This window comes from Hyperolius riggenbachi, chromosome 7 (genome assembly GCF_040937935.1).
Source record: "Hyperolius riggenbachi isolate aHypRig1 chromosome 7, aHypRig1.pri, whole genome shotgun sequence".
Lineage (NCBI taxonomy): Eukaryota > Metazoa > Chordata > Amphibia > Anura > Hyperoliidae > Hyperolius > Hyperolius riggenbachi.
In genome coordinates, this window is record NC_090652.1 from 65,564,869 (window position 1) to 65,582,917 (window position 18,049).

An 18,049-nucleotide genomic window follows, 5' to 3' on the forward strand; every position below is an offset into this window, starting at 1 on the left:
CCGGTGGTTGGATGATATTTTTGTGTATCTTTGGTAAGGCGTAAAATGTAGGGGTGGTGGGATGTTTTTGGAGTATACAGTCATAATCTTTTCTATCCAGGATATTTCTATCACGTGCATTATTGAGGATGGCTTCTAATTCTCCATAAAAAACCCCAGTCGGATTATTAGATAATTTTTTATATATGCATTTATCCTCCAGGAGTCTTTTACACATAATAATGTAATTCTCCCTGGTCATGACAACAATGTTGCCCCCTTTGTCGATTTTTTAATGACTAAATTGTCATTTTTCATTAGACCTATTAGGGCATAATGTTCATCTTTGGTAAGATTTGTTTCCGTTCTCAAGGTTTACTTTCTGGTATTTTTAGCCAAATCCTCTAGATCTCTTGTTACGACATCTACAAAACATTGTATAGATGGATAAGTACTGATAGGTGGACAGAACTTGCTCTTGGTGCAAAGATTACTTGTAGGCGCACCTGTCTGTATTAATCCTGTAGTACTTTCCTCCAGCAGGTTATTTAAAATTGCTAATGCCTCCACATCCCTTGCTTCTTCCATTCTCCCCACAACACTGGGAGTACTCATATATTTGTAAATTGCCAGTTTCCTCGCAAAGAGATTAACATCTTTTATGGTTTCAAATAAATCAAAATCGGGGGTAGGGACAAAGGAAAGACCTTTAGATAGGACTGAGATTTCATCTCTACTCAGAGTGTATTCAGTGAGATTTATAACCTTCATACACTTAGTAGAGTTATCTACCTCTACCACTCCTCCTCCCTCTGTTTCCTCTGGTAGGGTTTGTATCCCCATTTTTCTCGGTTCCTCAATTTGCGAGGATTTCCCGAGCCTTGGGGAGGGGGCTTTTTGGGTCGTTCTTTGGGTCTTTTTGATCTTATATCCTCCCCTGACTTGAAAGGAGTGTCACCCTCAGATTCAGTACCGGTTTCAGTATCAGTTTCAGTTGTTACATTATCAGGAGGTGGATTATTTTTTCTTTGTGGTTTTTTCCAATCATAAATTTTACCAGTTTTAAAATCTCTAATATCACGGGTATATTTTTTATGTTTTTTTGTCTTTATTGTTTCTTTGTGGTTATGAACCTTTTTTTGAAGTTTTTCCTCAAAGTCCCCAAACGCTGGGTGTGTCTTAAATGACATGACTTTTTTATGTTCTTCTGAGAGCTTTTGGTTGATACCCTCCAAGATTTTTAACTCGAAGTCTCTCAGGTAGGCCATTAGTTCTAAGGACTGTCTAGTTTTCAATTTATTCCATCCTGCCATAAAGTCATTATTCTCTGTGTGTTTATGCGGAATTACCAAATTTCTCAACCCCCGTACAGTGATTTTCTCTTTAAGATAGGTATTAAAACTGGAAATTTCCCACCAACTTTTATTGTGTTCCTTATATATTTCAAAAATCTTTTTGAATGCCTCATTGATCTCTGAATGTTCTGGTACAATATCTTGGGTAATAGGGGGGGCCTCCTCTTCACATGTGAAAACCTCTCTTGCCTCTGCTAAAAGGCTATTTACGTCTGGTGTAGAGTCCAAAAAATCTTGTGTCTACCTGGCAATCGCCATTCTTGCGATTGCCTTCTGGCTTTTGTTTCTGCTGATGTGTGTTCACCATCGCAGGGTCGTGGCTAGATTGGTGAACACACATTCCCTCTATACCTTTGCTCTGTTTTCTTTGAGGGCTGTTTAGCCCTGCCTTGCCTTTTCTGCTCGATTCCCATCTGGCATCTGTGGCTGTGCTCGCCTGCACTCCACAGCGCCACCTGCCGGTGGGAATTTCCCTCTGCTGGGGCTGTGCACCTAGCCTGGGTCTTCCCTAAATTATACGCTGGTGGAGGGTTTTCGTTGTGTCGGTGCACGTCTTGTGCGCCGACCACGAGAATGACTCCGCCAACTTTACACTGTGTTATTACTGTGTTATACTTTAGACCAGTTCCAGGGTGTTGAGACCAAGGACCTCACACCCAAGCATAGGATTACTGTGTCATTACTGTGTTATACTTTAGACCAGTTCCAGGGTGTTGAGACCAAGGACCTCACACCCAAGCTTAGGATACTGTGTTATTCTTTAGACTAGTTCCCGGGTGTCGAGACCAAGGACCTCACACCTCAGACTAGGATTGTGCTTGATATCTGTTATGACCTCTGGCTCTGTTGACCTCTCTCTTGCTTTCTGATTCAGTACCTCTGCCTATCTGTCTACCAGTTGCCAACCTTGCCTGTACCCGGTTACCGAATCAGCCTTCTGTCTCTGTACCTTATCTGCTCGTGTGTTGCCGACCTGGCCTGTCTGACCCTTCTGACTGTCACTCATCCCTCGAGTGATCAGTCTGTCTGTACTACTAATCCACCAGGTGTCAGTTAGCTGCAAGGACCTCCTGCTCCTCAGAGAGTCCTTCCTGCAGTCCAGCCAGTGGCCTCTACCCCATAGGAGTCCACTGGCTGCAGTACAGTCTGATTTCTAGTCCATCAGGGAATCACTGGCTGCAAGATTATCTCTTAAAGAGATAGTCCCTGCACAGCCAGAGGCCACCTGTACCTCAGGTGGTCACTGGCTGCAGTAGTATCTGTGTCTCTCACTCCACGGGAGATAGTCTTACAGTTGCACCAAGCACTTACATTTATTAGGTGTCCAGAGGTTAGTCATACTTGTATTATTGGTGATTCTGCAGATCATCCATAATCAGGTATACATCTGTATTGTTGTTGATACTGCAGATCATCAATAATCATATACTCTCTGTGTGCTGACACCAATCATTACAGTTGCCATCTTGTGGCCAAAAAGTAAAACTACATCTAAAAGTAAACAAAAATTAAAATGCACATGTATTTCCCCAAATAAAACACTATTTACATTCCACCCTCCCAAAAATACTCACATAAAATGTTTGAAAAAAAAAAAAAATTACAATAATAAAAAAAACAACAATATAAATATTTACCTAAGGGTCTAAACTTTTTAAATATCTATATAAAGATGAAATATTTCTCTATATATATTTTTTTTATAAGCTTGTAAATAGTGATGGATGCAAAACGGAAAAAAATGCTCTTTTATTTCCAAATAAATTATTGTCGCCATACATTGTGATAGGGACATAATTTAAATGGTGAAATAACCGGGACAAATGGGCAAATACAATACATGGGTTTTAATTATGGAGGCATGTATTATTTTAAAACTATAATGGACAAAAACTGAGAATTAATGATTTACTTTTTCCGTTGTTTTCTTATTCTTCCTGTAAAATGCATTTACAGTAAGGTAGCTCTTAGCAAAATGTACCACCCAAAGAAAGCCTAATTGGTGTCGGAAAAAACAAGATATAGATCAGTTCATTGTGATAAGTAGTGATAAAGTTATAGGCTAATGAATGGGAGGTGAATATTGCTCGGATGCATAAAGTGAAAACGACTGAGGGCTTAAAGAGACACTGAAGCGAAAAAAAAATGATGAGATTATGATTTGTATGTGTAGTACAGCTAAGAAAAAAAACATTAAGATCAGATACATCAGTCTAACTGTTTCCAGTGCAGGAAGAGTTGAGAAACTCCAGTTGTTATCTCTATGCAAAAAAGCTATTAAGCTCTCCGACTAACTTAGTCGTGGAGAGGGTTGTTATCTGACTTTTATTATCTGAACTGTAATTGAACTGTTTACTTTTTCTCTGCTAGAGGAGAGTTTATTACTTCATAGACTGCTCTGAAAGACTCATTTTGAATGCTGAGTGTTGTGTAATCTGCACATATTATAGAGTGATGCAATGTTAGAAAAAACTCTATATACCTGAAAATAAAAATATGAGAATATTTTCTTTGCTGCTAATCTTCTAGTAATTATTCATAGTACACAACCAATTCATTATATCATATATTTTTTTTCGCTTCAGTGTCTCTTTAAGTGGTTAATCATGAATACCGACTAGTGATCATGAGTAACTCATAATCACGAGTTGGGTAACGAGTGCATTTGTGATTGTCATTCATGATCAAGAGCCTATCATTAATGCTGATTACGACCTCGTGATCACAAAAAACGGCTTGTGATCACGAGTTACTCGTGATCACGAGTTCGTAATGAGCACCACTGGAACCAATCACTTTTGTTTTTAAGTTGATTTTGGAGGTTGGACTGGTACGGTAAGTTTGTTCAACATAAATGTATCACGAATGAGTAGAAGATACATGACCAAGGAAATATCTTAGAATATGGACTCAAAATTATTAAATTGAGAATGTCAGCTTCTAGACATAGTACAGTATATCCCCATCAATGTGTAATTATAGATACACTTACTGGTTTTGTATGATATAATATATTGGACCATAGGAGGTGCTGGCTGTTGTGGTAGCAAAGCAACTATTAACAACAAGGACAAAGTTGGAAGAGCTTGACACTCTAGGTGCAGCTATACCAACATACAATGTGGCTGTTGAGTTCAGTAATACTTCTGGGCCTTTAAATATTGTTGTGTAGCCAGAGTCCTGGAAAAGTCCCATCATTATTGTGTAATTTGAAATTCCACTGACATCTATAGTAGCTGAGCTGTAAAAAAAAATAATTATTGTTAAATAAATCATTGGAAATGATGTATGTTATCAAATAGCAAGAAGAGCTTCTTCAAAAAAAGGCATATTCGTGTTGGTCAAATATCTCTGTGTTTGATTTGCAGGCCATTCGATCGAACAGGCTGATATTGTTTCCGGGGGGTGGATCGTCTCATTTTAAGTAAATAGGGAAACAAAATGTGGGTTATTATTCTGGACTTTGTAGATTTTGTGCAGTCTCCAAATGCATTTAAAAGACTCCCACTGCTCTGATCAACAGTTCAAAACAAGAAAAAAAAGCAGGAAGGCTTTTTTATGCTATTGGCAAGGCCAGTAATACATTCAAATCAGGTATGTTAAAAAAATGGACAGGACTGAGTGAGTACTGAATGTGTTGTTCAATACAAAAAAGTGTTGACCTGGTACGAAAGACTTTAGGACTGAGACCTGGGTTCAATTCCTGGCCAAGGTATGTAAGCTGGCTTTTACAAAGTACAAATCCTTATGCTACTTTTTCTATTGGATTGATCATAATGGTACATGCTAGGCTGGCTTTAGCATGTAGTGTGGTTGGTGGTGTAGGGGGTAAGTCAGATACCTACTACACACGGCGACCTGGGTTCAAATCCTGGCCAAGGTATGTAAGCTGGCTTTTGAAAAATTACAAATCCTTATGCTACTTTTTCTATTGGATTGACCATAATGGTACATGCTAGGCTGGCTGAAGCATGTAGTGTGGTTGATGGTATAGGGGCTAAGTCAGATACCTACTACACACGGAGACCTGGGTTCAAATCCTGGCCTAAGTATGTAAGCTGGCTTTTAAAAAAGTACAAATCCTTATGCTACTTTTTCTATTGGATTGATCATAATGGTACATGCTAGGCTGGCTTTAGTTTGAAAAACTGCAATTCCCTACAAGATGATGGATGATACAAGAGGGTGGAGGGAGAGAGAGATTTTTTAAAAAAATTCTGACGGAATCCGGAATTCCGCGGAACTTCATACAAATCTGGCGGAATTTTCATAGAGACGGAATTTACCACTAACGGAATCCGTGAATTCCGGCGGAACGGAATTTGCTGGTTCCGATCATCCCTAATTATAAGACACACCTAGTTTTAGAGGTCAAAAACCTGGGTAAAAATACCGTGTGCATGTGTATATACAGTGGGATATGAAAATTTGGGCAACCTTGTTAATCGTCATGATTTTCCTGTATTAATCGGTTGTTACGATAAAAATTGTCAGTTAAATATATCATATAGGAGACACACACAGTGATATTTGAGAAGTCTTCGGCAGTGAAATTAAGTTTATTGTATTTACAGAAAGTGCACAATAATTGTTTAAATAAAATTAGGCAGGTGCATACATTTGAGTACAATTGTCATTTTATTGATTCCAAAACCTTTAGAACTAATCATTGGAGCTCAAATTGGCTTGGTAAGCTCAGTGACCCCTGACCTACGTACACAGGGGAATGCAATTATGAGAAAGAGTATTTAAGGGGGTCAGTTGTAAGTTTCCCTCCTCTTTTAATTTTCTCTGAAGAATAGCAACATGGGGGTTTCAAAATAACTCTCAAATGACCTGAAGACAAAGATTGTTCACCATCATGTTTTAGGGGAAGGATACAGAAAGCTGTCACAGAGATTTCAGCTGCCTGTTTCCACAGTCAGGAACATATTGAGGAAAAGGAAGACCACAGGTTCAGTTCAAGTTAAGGCTCGAAGTGGCAAACCAAGAAAAACAGAAGCAACGGATGGTGAGAACAGTCAGAGTCAACCCACAGACCAGCACCAAAGACCTACAACATCATCTTGCTGCAGATGGAGTCACTGTGCACCGATCAACCATTCGGCGTACCTTACATAAGGAAACTCTGTATGCGAGTGTAATGCAGAGGAAGTCTTTTCTCCGCCCACAGCACAAACAGAGCCGCTTGAGGTATGCTAAAGCACATTTGGACAAGCCAGCTTCATTTTGGAATAAATTGCTGTGGACTGATGAAACTAAACTTGAGTTATTTGGGCATAACAAGGGGTATTATGCATGGAGAAAAAATAACGCAGCTTTCCAAGAAAAACACCTGCTACCTACAGTAAAATATGGTGGTGGTTCCATCATGCTGTGGGGCTGTGTAGCCAGTGCAGGGACTGGGAATCTTGTCAAAGTTGAGGGATGCATGGATTCCACTCAGTATCAGCAGATTCCGGAGACCAATGTCCAGGAATCAGTAACAAAGCTAAAGCTGAAGCTGCGCCGGGGCTGGGTCTTTCAACAAAGCAAAACCCTAAACACTGCTCAAAATCCACTGAGGCATTCGTGCAGAGGAACAAGTACAACGTTCTGGAATGGCTATCTCTGTCCCCAGACCTGAATATAATTGAAAATCTGTGGTGTGAGTTAAAGAGAGCTGTCCATGCTCGGAAGCCATCAAACCTGAATGAACTAGAGATGTTTTGTAAAGAGGAATGGTCCAAAGTACTTTCAACCAGAATCCAGACTCTCATTGGAACCTACAGGAAGCGTTTAGAGGTTGCCATTTCTGCAAAAGAAGGATCTACTAAATATTGATTTAATTTATTTTTTGTGGTGCCCAAATTTATGCACCTGCCTAATTTTGTTTAAACAATTATTGCACTCTTTCTGTAAATGCAATAAACTGCATTTTACTTCTCAAATATCACTGTGTGTGTCTCCTATATGATATGATTAACTGACATTTTTTGTCGTAACAACCAACAATGTATATAGGAAAATCATGACAATTAACAAGGTTGCCCAAACTTTCGCATCACGCTGTGTGTGTGTGTATATATATATATATATATATATATATATATATATATATATATATATATATATATATATATATATATATATATATATATACTAAACCAGGTGTGTCCATATTCCAGGAGTGCCTAGTAGATGTTCTCCCCCACTGTGCCCCTGTGCCCCCATGTGTCTTTCTGTGTCCCCTTCTGTCCCTGTGTCCTCCTTTGCTCCCCATGTGTGTCCCATTCTGTCCCCCTGTGTTTCCCACTGTGTCCTCCTTTGCCCCCTTTTGTCCCCTATGTCCTTCTCCAGTCCCCCTGTGTGTCCCTCCATGTCCATGTGTGTCCCCTTCTATTCCCGTGTCCCCTCCTGTCCCCTGTGTGATACTCTTGTCCCACTGTGTACCCTCCTGTCCCTCTGTGTGGTCCTCAAATTGTCAAAAAATATCATATTATTACAGAGAAATTATGATCTCCATCATCTTGCTTTAATTTGACTATAAATGTTTAAAATGTTCTTTATTTTATTTGGGTGAATTTCAAGATTTTATGTTGTGAAATTAAGCAGAATTATTCTTTAATCAAAGCTATATTGCTAGTTAGAGTGACGCTTTATGTTTTCTCTGCCATAGCCTGTGTGTTCCCTGTACAAGGCTTTGTTTATACTAAGATAGTGCGGGCGAAATGTCTCAAGTTCACTCCAGTTCCTATAGAAAATGCAATGCATACACAAGGGCAACTAAAAGCTATAGCTTGCTCCAAGCTGATATAGGCTTAGTATATGGAATACATATGTATAATGATTATAGAACTATTAATTAAAAATCTGATCAATAAATAGACCTACAGTATATTAAGGTAAATAAGTTTGCTTTAATATATTTTAATGTGAATTAAAATAAATCACTGTTTGTTATGAATACAAAACCAAAATAAAACCATGTGACTAAACAAACAAAAAAAAACATTTTACCGTAAAATCAAAAAAAAAAAAATGTGATCATACTGATAAGGGGCAGAAAATCCATGCCAATCAATGAAGTCATAAACAACACCTGAGTTTGTTTATGTAAAATAAGCCAGTTGGCAATAAGCAAATACACAACTATTCCAATAATCTGATAATCAAAGAATATTATAACTTTGAGAACATAGAAACCACATTTAGTAGTGATTAATATGCATTACCAAAAATCCCTTAAAAAGGACACCATCTTAGAAAAATTTATTATAAAAAGGCCTAGCATGCTGCTTATCTTTATCATTGGGCCTGCAAACTCTACTGTGATCAACTGCAAACTGGCGGAGTGGTGCGGCAGCCGCACCGCCGCCAGAAACAGGCCTTCAGGGAATACGGTGTTATTACGCTGTATTTTCCATCTGGCATCTAGCCATTATAGATTTAAAGTAATACATGCTACCATAATTAAAATCCACACATTGTATTTGCCTATTTGTCCCGGTTATTGCAACGGTTTACATTTTTCCCTAGTACAATGTTTGGCGCCAATATTTTATTTGGAAACAAAGGTGTATTTTTGCAGTTTTGCAAGCCCATAAATTAAAAAGTAACAGTAATATACCTTCTTGACATACATATTAAAAAAGTTCAGTCCCTAAGGTAACTATTTATGTATTTTTTACTGTGTTTTGTTATTTTTTTTGTCACAAAAAAAAAGGGGTAACTATTGAGGAGTGTGGGAGTTAAGGGGTTAATTTTAAATGTAAAAAAAGTCTGTTAATAAGAAAAAAAATGTAGATATAATTTTACTACTTGACCACAAGATGTCCTCGTGCATAACTTCCCTATGCGTAGTATTACTACTTAAACAGGATGTACGTGAACATGTAATTATCGGGTTTTGTGAATGATGAAGCCATGTCATTGACGGCAGCGTTCATTCACATGGAGACCTAGATCAGGACTGCCAGGCAACTGGTATTGCTTAAAAGGAAATAAATATGGCAGCCTCCATATACCTCTCACTACAGTTCTCCTTTAAAGTGAACCTCCGGACTAAAAATCTACTCAGCAGAACTGAAAAGGCTTGGTGTTTCTTTAACAGTTTCACAGAATCATGACTTTGTTTTTCTTACCAAAGCATCATTTCTAGCTGCATTTTTAGCTAAGCTCCACCCATCAAAGAAAACTGCCCGGGCTTTTTTTCCCTGATACTGCGCAAAGCATGATGGGATTTCCTATGTTGTTATTCACATTGCCTAGCAACTGGGAGGGGTGATCAGCACAAAGGACAGTTGGAATGGTGTCTCATGCTCCCTGTCACCTTCTTTCAAACAAAAAGATGGCTGCCCTCATGAAATCAAACATTTGCCTGTTCTTTTAAAACAGGGTGGGTAAGAGATTATATTACCTATCTATTTTAATTAACATAACTAATGTAACTTAATGACAGTATGTTTGTTTAGGCTGAAGTTCCTCTTTCAGGTGTTCTTGAAGTGAATAAGCCAAAGGGGCTGTGAATTCTTCATTAATTTCACCTGCTCATTCTTACCTTTTGACATTTAAATTTATAGGAGGATTTGTTATATCAATTTATTCTCCCCTAGTAATTAATTGGTTTATACATCACTAAACAGTCTCTGGTACTTAGCTATTGTATTTATAGTTCCATTCTACTTTATTTAGGCATATGGAAATTAAGTTAAAACTCAAGTCAATATAAAGTCTTCATACGCTATGTAATCTGGAGTCTAGCTGAATAATTTCTCTAATGCTCAGTATCTAATTTATACTTTACTAAAGCACTCCCTGGAAAGGATCTATATAAAGAGGCAACCCGCTCCCCCTACCTGTTTGTACACTATTCTGGCATTTGGACCGACTGAGCAACTGCTGTTCACAAGTGCTTTGCAAAATAAAGTAATTCCTGAGACTACCCCATGAGGAGATGGGCTAGTCCATATCCTGTCCATTTTGTCAGATTCCTACTACCTACTGTAAGTGACAGCAACATAGGAGAAAAGTAATGTATTTGCTCTGAAAGAAACATACTTCTTATTTGTATGTGTTTACATATATTTGACATTTTAAAATGTTTCACAATATTGATCCTTTAATTAAATGGATGCAAGGGAGACCTTTTCTTTCATGTAGGACAGACACACCAACTGTAAGGTTCCTCAAGAATGACTCCCATGAGCGATCTTCTTTGCTTAGTACTCACTAAGTTAACATGCATGATCATTATATGCATGTGATAAATAAGCTTCTACAAGATTGCCCAGTAACTGGTTTGTTTACAGGTACATCAGAGTATAATCTCAGGACCTGTAGAGCTATAAGTACTGCAAGACAGCTATACAGACTAACTTACTTACCCTACAATTGTAGAGATGCCAGATATAAGGTTAGTTGTCATGTTCCGTGGATAAGCACAAGTAAAGTCAAAGGAATATTCAACACCATAGACTGCACTCAGGTAAACAGTGTTACTGTATAAAATCTCATTTCCATTATTCTGAAAAAATACAATAACAGCAAAGATTATAGTTAGAAAGAAAGGTACAACAATGTACTTTGACTAGAGATGACCGGCGAACATATGGCGTGTTCAACCCGCCCCCTATACATCATCATAGAGCCAAACTTTGACCCCTTACCTCAGTCAGCAGACACATCGGCCAATCAGCTAGCACTCCCTTCTGGACCCCCCACCCCCCTATCAAAGAGCAGTTGTGGTGGCCATATTGGATTAATTCTCTGCTGGCTGCTTACTGTTAGTGAGAGCAGGATCAGACTTGCTGCAGATAGGTAGGGAAAGCATTAGCTAGGCCTGTGTTCATGTTCCTCACTTGCTGCGAAAGCACTACAAACAGCCCTATAGCACATTGGTCTCCTGTGGTTTTTTTTCTTTCTTTTTTTGTGTGCGACACTCCACAGCCCACTGACACCCAGAGCTGTGTGCACAATACTGCTATTGCTGATGCCTCATTATATTTTGCACGCACAGAACCACTCCAGTGCGTTATTATTTCACTGTATTGTGTTTGAACTATTGCATTTCTCTGTGTGTGACACTCCACAGCCCACTGACACTCAGAGCTGTGCACAATACTGCTATTGTTGCTACATTAACTTGCAGGCACAGTACCATTCCAGTGCATTATTTGTAGGAATGTAATGTGATTGATGCCCTTCAGGGATTAAAACCTGACTCTGCGGCAACTCTGTAATTTTTGGTGTGACTTTTGGCACGGATCTCCCTCTGGCAGGCCACAGTCCAGGTGTTAGACTCCTTGGGCTCGGTTCGCTAAAGCGTGATAACGCTTATAACAGCTGTGATAAGCTGCTTTGCACGTGATTTGACGTGTGTTATTGACTTTGTGCGCAAAGGCGGGATATCACGTGATAAGTATCAGTTTCACCTGATATCACTGCAGATCACATGAACTCACATGTTTCACAGCACCGTTGCGGATTTCACAACCAAACTCTTTCTGCTTAACGCGTGAAGCGCCGTACTAATCACGTGAAAAGCGCACTTATTGTGTGAAGTGCAATGCCGTACGCGCAATAAAAATGAACACGCGATCGCTAAACTTTTCACGAGCAACACGCGTGCACAATGGTTTGCACGCGTGTTTGCGCATGCAAAGCTTTTTACACGTGATAACTGTGTTATCACGCTTTACTGAATCGAGACCCTGGTTTGCCAGAATCTTGATAGAAGCAAAAGGAAAACACAAACCTGGCTTCGAATGAGGCTGAGATTCTGAAATCAATCCACTGATGAAATGACTGGGCAGAATTTAGGGCCCTTTTCCACTACCTTGCATTTGGTGACATTGATTGATGAAATGACTGCGCAGCATTTTTAGGCTCTCAGCTGCAGGAAACAAAAGCTCATGGCACTGTACAGTGGTGTAGAGGCCGCGGTCGCAGTGGTCACCACCGCAACCTGACCCACGCTCCTCTCTCACGTTGCCCTCCTGAATAAAGCTCAGTGGGGAAGATTAGAGGCAGCACACAAACACTCACCTCTTATAGGTTCCAGTCTCTGAAGGTCCCGTTTGATCGCTCTGCACACCACTGCTCTGCACTTCTTGCTTCTTAGTTTGAGCTCTGTTGCCCAATTTGAGAAGCTGGTAGTACAGAGTGGCAGTGGTGCAGAGAAGTCAGACAGCGGGACCTCCAGCGTCTGGAACCTGTAAGAGGGTAGTGTGTGTAATGCCCTGGTGGGTAAAGGAGTGGGACACATCTGCTGTAGCTATCATACTAGGGTGGGATGGTGTGTGTTTGAGGAAGTGGGGCACATCTAGCTACCATACTAGGGTGGGGCTGAGGGAGTGGGGAACATCTAACTACCATACTGGGCTGGGGGTAATGGGGTGGGCACATCTAGCTACCATAGTGGAGATTAAGGGGGGGGGGGAGATCTGGCTTACCATATTGGGTGGGAGATTGGGGGGAGCACATCTGGCTACCATACTGGGTCAAGAGGAAAGGGGAAGCTACCATATTGGCAGGGCCGGTTCAAGGGGCCCTGTGGCCCCGGGGCAAACGTCAGTGTTGGCCCCCCCATTACCCCTTTGCTCCCCGGGGCCCTGGCGCAATTACATTAGCAGTGATAATTACCTTATCCCCTTCGGGTGAGCGAGCGGGCAGCGGCTGCACTAGGAGACATGCTGTCTCCCTCCCACTCTATGACCCGGCGCGTCATGTGTAAACACTTGCAGCAGGGCCCCGGGGAGCAGTGCGAGCGGCGGGCGGGCAGAAGAAAATATCACAGGGTCGGTGCTGCTGGGGCACGAGCAAAGGTCGGGGCTCCGGGGGAAATGCCCCTTTTGCTTCTATGGTAGCGCCGGCCCTGCATATTGGTATGGGGCAGTGGCACATCTGGCTACTGTACTGGGGTGGGAGGGAGCAAATTATTTAATGTAGAAATGGAAAGAGGTGGGTGGCGGGTTGATCTAAATTCTGCATCGGGCCCCTAGGTCTGTAGCTTTGCCATGGGCACTATACCCTTGACACCCATCTACACAGAGCATTATTACCAGTTAGAAAGATGCCAGCTCTCACAACTGCTCTGTGATTGTAAAATAAAAGCAAGAAACATATTGTATACAGGGCCACATGTCGTCATTTCTAAACATGTCAAAGGCAGAGTTTCCTGCAGCAACACATACATCTTACATTCTGCCAGTAATTCAATGCTATTAAAAGTAATGACTGCTCAGATTTCCTTGGATTCAATGCATGAAATTTGTCTTAAAGTGGACCTGCACTCTTGCACAGGACATAAGGAACCTAGGTGCTGACATCACACTGTGGGAGGGGTTTCACCACAGTATAAGCCATGCAGAGCCCCCGGGTGATCCATTTGAGAAAAGGTAAAGATTTCTCGTGGGAAAGGGGGTATCAGCTACTGATTGGGATGAAGTTCAATCCTTGCTTCCGGTTTCTCTTTAATCTGCTGGACACTTCCAACATAATATCAGCGTCAAAGTTCCAATTTACATACCCAAATTTTCCCTGAGCAATATCCATCTGTGGGCCATGTGATGAGACTGATGTAACTTATATCTTTTCTTAGAATAACTCCTCTGCATGAATTGTCTGTTAGATAGATAGATGAGGAATCATAACCCAACTCCTCCAGTAGACATCGACTGAGAAGCACCTCTATGTATTCCAGGCCGCAGGTGACTTGTGATGTAATGTAATCTGCAAAATGAAAAATACATTTCCACTACTGTCATTAAATATGCAAAAAGTCATGAATATGGGTGTCTTCAGGTAAAAACATGGGGGTTGGGAGTGGTGGAACTAGAGATGAGCGTAATGACCTAATTACGATTTCGCGAAATTTCGCGTAATTAGTGTAATTACGATTATGGCCGTAAGTACATAATCGTAATGAAGAAGGATTTCGCGAAATTTCGCGTAAGCGTAATTTGCGCGTAATTTCCGCATTATAGTCGTATCATGCCGTAATTTCGCATTAAACGCTACCGTAATTTCGCGTTAAACCGTAATGCTCCGTATAATATAAAAAAGCCGCCGACTTTAAGGGTTAATAGCAAAGCCCCCTTAAATGCTAAGAGCCTCAAATTTGGAGAATATATTAAGGAGATCAGGAAAAATAAGAGGAAAATTTTTTTTTTCAAAAAGACCTTATAGTTTTTGAGAAAATCGATGTTAAAGTTTCAAAGGAAAAATGTAAACATTTAAAAACCCGCCGACTTTAACGGTTAATAGCAAAGCCTGCTTAAAGTTTAGGAACACCAAATTCCCAGGGTATATTAAGGGGATCAGTGGGAATAAGAGGACATTTTTTTTTTTTTCAAAAAGACCTTATAGTTTTTGAGAAAATCGATTTTTAAGTTTCAAGGGCGAAAATGTCTTTTAAATGCGGAAAATTTCAGTTTTTTTTGCACAGGTAACAATAGTGTATTATTTTCATAGATTCCCCCAAGTGGGAAGAGTTTTACTTACTTCGTTCTGAGTGTGGGAAATATAAAAAAAAAACGACGTGAGGTCCCCACTCTCAGACCTCTTTAACCCCTTGTCCCCCATGCAGGCTGGGATAGCCAGAATGCGGAGCACCCTGACTATACCAGCCTGCATGGTCCATGGATTGGGGGGTCTCGGAAGGGGAGGGGCAGCCAAGCTTTCCCCTCCCCCTCCGAGCCCTTGTCCAATCCAATTCTGATTTGAAGGAACCCCATTGGTCTGCTAAGGACCAATGGGGCTCCTTGGAGCCAAAATACAAAGATGCTTTAGAGAGCTCTGAGCTATAGCTCAGAGCTCTGTCGGGTCCTGCAGCACAGACGCGGCGGCGGCGAGTGACGTCGGGTGCTGCGTAGTTACAATGTAACAAAGTTGTTACATTGTAATAACTTTGTTACATTGTAACTGATAGAACATTTCCGAGGCTATTTCGAGGGATCATTTATTTAAAGGGACAGGTAAGTATTAATGGTTAATTAAGAATATTAAAGGACTTTTTTCGTGGTTATGTTTTTTGTTCAATTAAAATACTTTTTCTAAGTGTTTGTGTGTTTATTTACTTTTAACTCTTAAAGGAAATGGGTAAGGGGTACAAGTACCTCTATACTCATTTCTCCTGGGAGGGGGGGTGGGCATCTGGGGGACCCCTTTTTAAAGGGGACTCCCAGATTCCACCATGAACCTCCCCCCCAGGAAATCGCGGCCTCCACCTCCACCGCCCATCGGAGGTGGAGAAGAGCCCCTTGTCCTTGGATTGGACAAGGGCTCGGAGGGGGAGGGGAAAGCTTGGCTGCCCCTCCCCTTCCGAGACCCCCCAATCCATGGACCATGCGGGCTGGTATAGTCAGGGTGCGGAGCCCCACGCGGCCGGTGCTCCGCATTCTGGCTATCCCAGCCTGCATGGGGGACAAGGGGTTAAAGAGGTCTGGGAGGGGGGACCCCACATCGTTTTTTTTTAATATTTCCCACACTCAGAACGAAGTAAGTAAAACTCTTCCCACTTGGGGGAATCTATGAAAATAATACACTATTGTTACCTGTGCAAAAAAAACTGACATTTTCCGCATTTAAAAGACATTTTCGCCCTTGAAACTTAAAAATCGATTTTCTCAAAAACTATAAGGTCTTTTTGAAAAAAATTTTTTTCCTCTTATTCCCACTGATCCCCTTAATATACCCTGGGAATTTGGTGTTCCTAAACTTTAAGCAGGCTTTGCTATTAACCGTTAAAGTCGGCGGGTTTTTAAATGTTTACATTTTTCCTTTGAAACTTTAACATCGATTTTCTCAAAAACTATAAGGTCTTTTTGAAAAAAAAATTTTCCTCTTATTCCTCCTGATCTCCTTAATATATTCTCCAAATTTGAGGCTCTTAGCATTTAAGGGGGCTTTGCTATTAACCCTTAAAGTCGGCGGCTTTTTTATATTATACGGAGCGTTACGGTTTAATGCGAAATTACGGTAGCGTTTAATGCGAAATTACGGCATGACCGAAACGCGAAATTACGCGTTGAAAATTACGCTTACGGTATTTTCAATTACGACTTTAATGGCAATTACGCTACTGTAATTTCGCATCGTAATCGCAAATTTCGCATGCGTAATTTTAGTAATGCGAAATTACGAAAATTTCAGCTCAACTCTAGGTGGAACACTTTCTCACCTTTGGAAGAGCAGCTACCTGCAGTCATAGCTAGTAACAACCCTTGTGTTCCTTGCTTTCAGTTATGTCACCTCAAGGGGTTTAGATGGTTTGGGGGAGAAATAGGAGGTTGAGTGAGACTAGGAGAATAGCTAAAGAGATTTGGGTCCCCATGTAGAATTTAGAGCTTTCTCTTACAAAGCTATTCCTCCTCTCCCTGAGCAGGGCCGCCGCCAGGGTACAAGTGACCCACGGCAACTTGGGGGCTCATCCTCTGCAGGGGCCTTCAACCTCCAATGCTGGGCTGCCATGTGATTCTCCATGTCCTCCCTCCTGTCTAGAAGAGTTGCAGCGAATAAAGACTCACATGTTCGCAGGTTCCAGAGCCAAATCACCTCTGCCACTTAGTATCTGTTCTCCATGGTAACCAGATGCTAAGTGGGAAAGGAGAATAGGGCAGTGCGATTTGTTGCTGGGTAGTGCCAACATGTGAGTCTCTATTCACCGCAACTCTGCAGGACAGGAGGGGGGCAACAGAGAATGTCAAGGTCATACCCATTATTCACCATGGCGCACTTTGCATGGCTACCTTGGTCGAAGGGGCTATTCTATGCACACTATACTACACAGTCTAAACCACACTGACTGTCTGACTATCAATCAAATCATTAGCTAACACAACAGGAATCAAATAGCTATATAGGCAATGTGAAAAAGAGTGAAAATGCTTTGTTTGACAGTAAAAACACACTTGTTGTCAGACACAAAACACTGGAGATGTAAAGGTCTCCAAGCAAGGAGGGCGCTTTTAAAATGACCACCTCATTATATAGCGGAGGGGAGAAGAGAAGCTCCCCTCTTCTGATTGATTGCTAGGGCTTCGGCTGGCCCGGGCTGGGGGCTCTCTGATTGGCCCAGCAATGTCATTTCCCTGGTTACAGTTACGACTCATAATTACGTCTCGTAACCAGAAATTATGTGACGGATTTGAATGCGATTACGGGTGCATTCAAAATCGCCATCTGTAATAGCGGCAGATAACAGATGATGAGTCCAATGTTTTTGAATTACTGATTACTGTAACTGTTATGGTGGGACCAGGGGCGGTCCTACCATTGAGGGGCATGGCATAGGCCTGAACGATTTATCGTTTTTAGATCGAAATCACTATCACAGAAACGGCAATTCCATGATCGTCAAAGCAGCGTTTTTTGTTAGATATTATTTTGCACCCTCCTGCTGTGCAGCAGTAACAATCACTCCCGCTCGCCGCTTCGTGTACTAGTTGCGACGGATCGGTTGGTCTCACTCTCAGCGGCAGCTCAGTTCCTCCTTCCTTCCCCCTAGTGCCTCCTCCAATCACGTCATCGGCCGGCAGACTCCGCTTGCAGGCGCTCGCACTGTTTCCCACTCCCTCCGCCTAGCATTTCATCTGCTGGGTGGGAGGCAGACTTTCGCCCACTGGCCTGTCAGACAAAAAGGAATCACAGCTCCGTCCCGCCTCCTTTGCACAGAGGACATTTGAATGAAGCACACAGCGTGGTCATCTGAGCTGCATCCTGCGCAAAGCTGTTGT

The 18,049-nt window shown here is 41.4% G+C and overlaps 1 protein-coding gene across 1 annotated transcript in view; it reads right to left on the minus strand.

Moving 5' to 3' along the window:
• LOC137526031 (uromodulin-like) overlaps positions 1-18,049 on the minus strand; it is a 232,403-nt gene that overhangs the window by 53,214 nt on the left and 161,140 nt on the right. Inside the window, exons 11-13 of the mRNA XM_068247243.1 lie at positions 13,843-14,045; positions 10,700-10,839; positions 4,453-4,575 (exon numbers count right to left, since the gene is read on the minus strand). Coding sequence (XP_068103344.1) covers positions 4,453-4,575; positions 10,700-10,839; positions 13,843-14,045 — 466 coding nt within the window. The remainder of the gene's footprint in view (positions 1-4,452; positions 4,576-10,699; positions 10,840-13,842; positions 14,046-18,049) is intronic.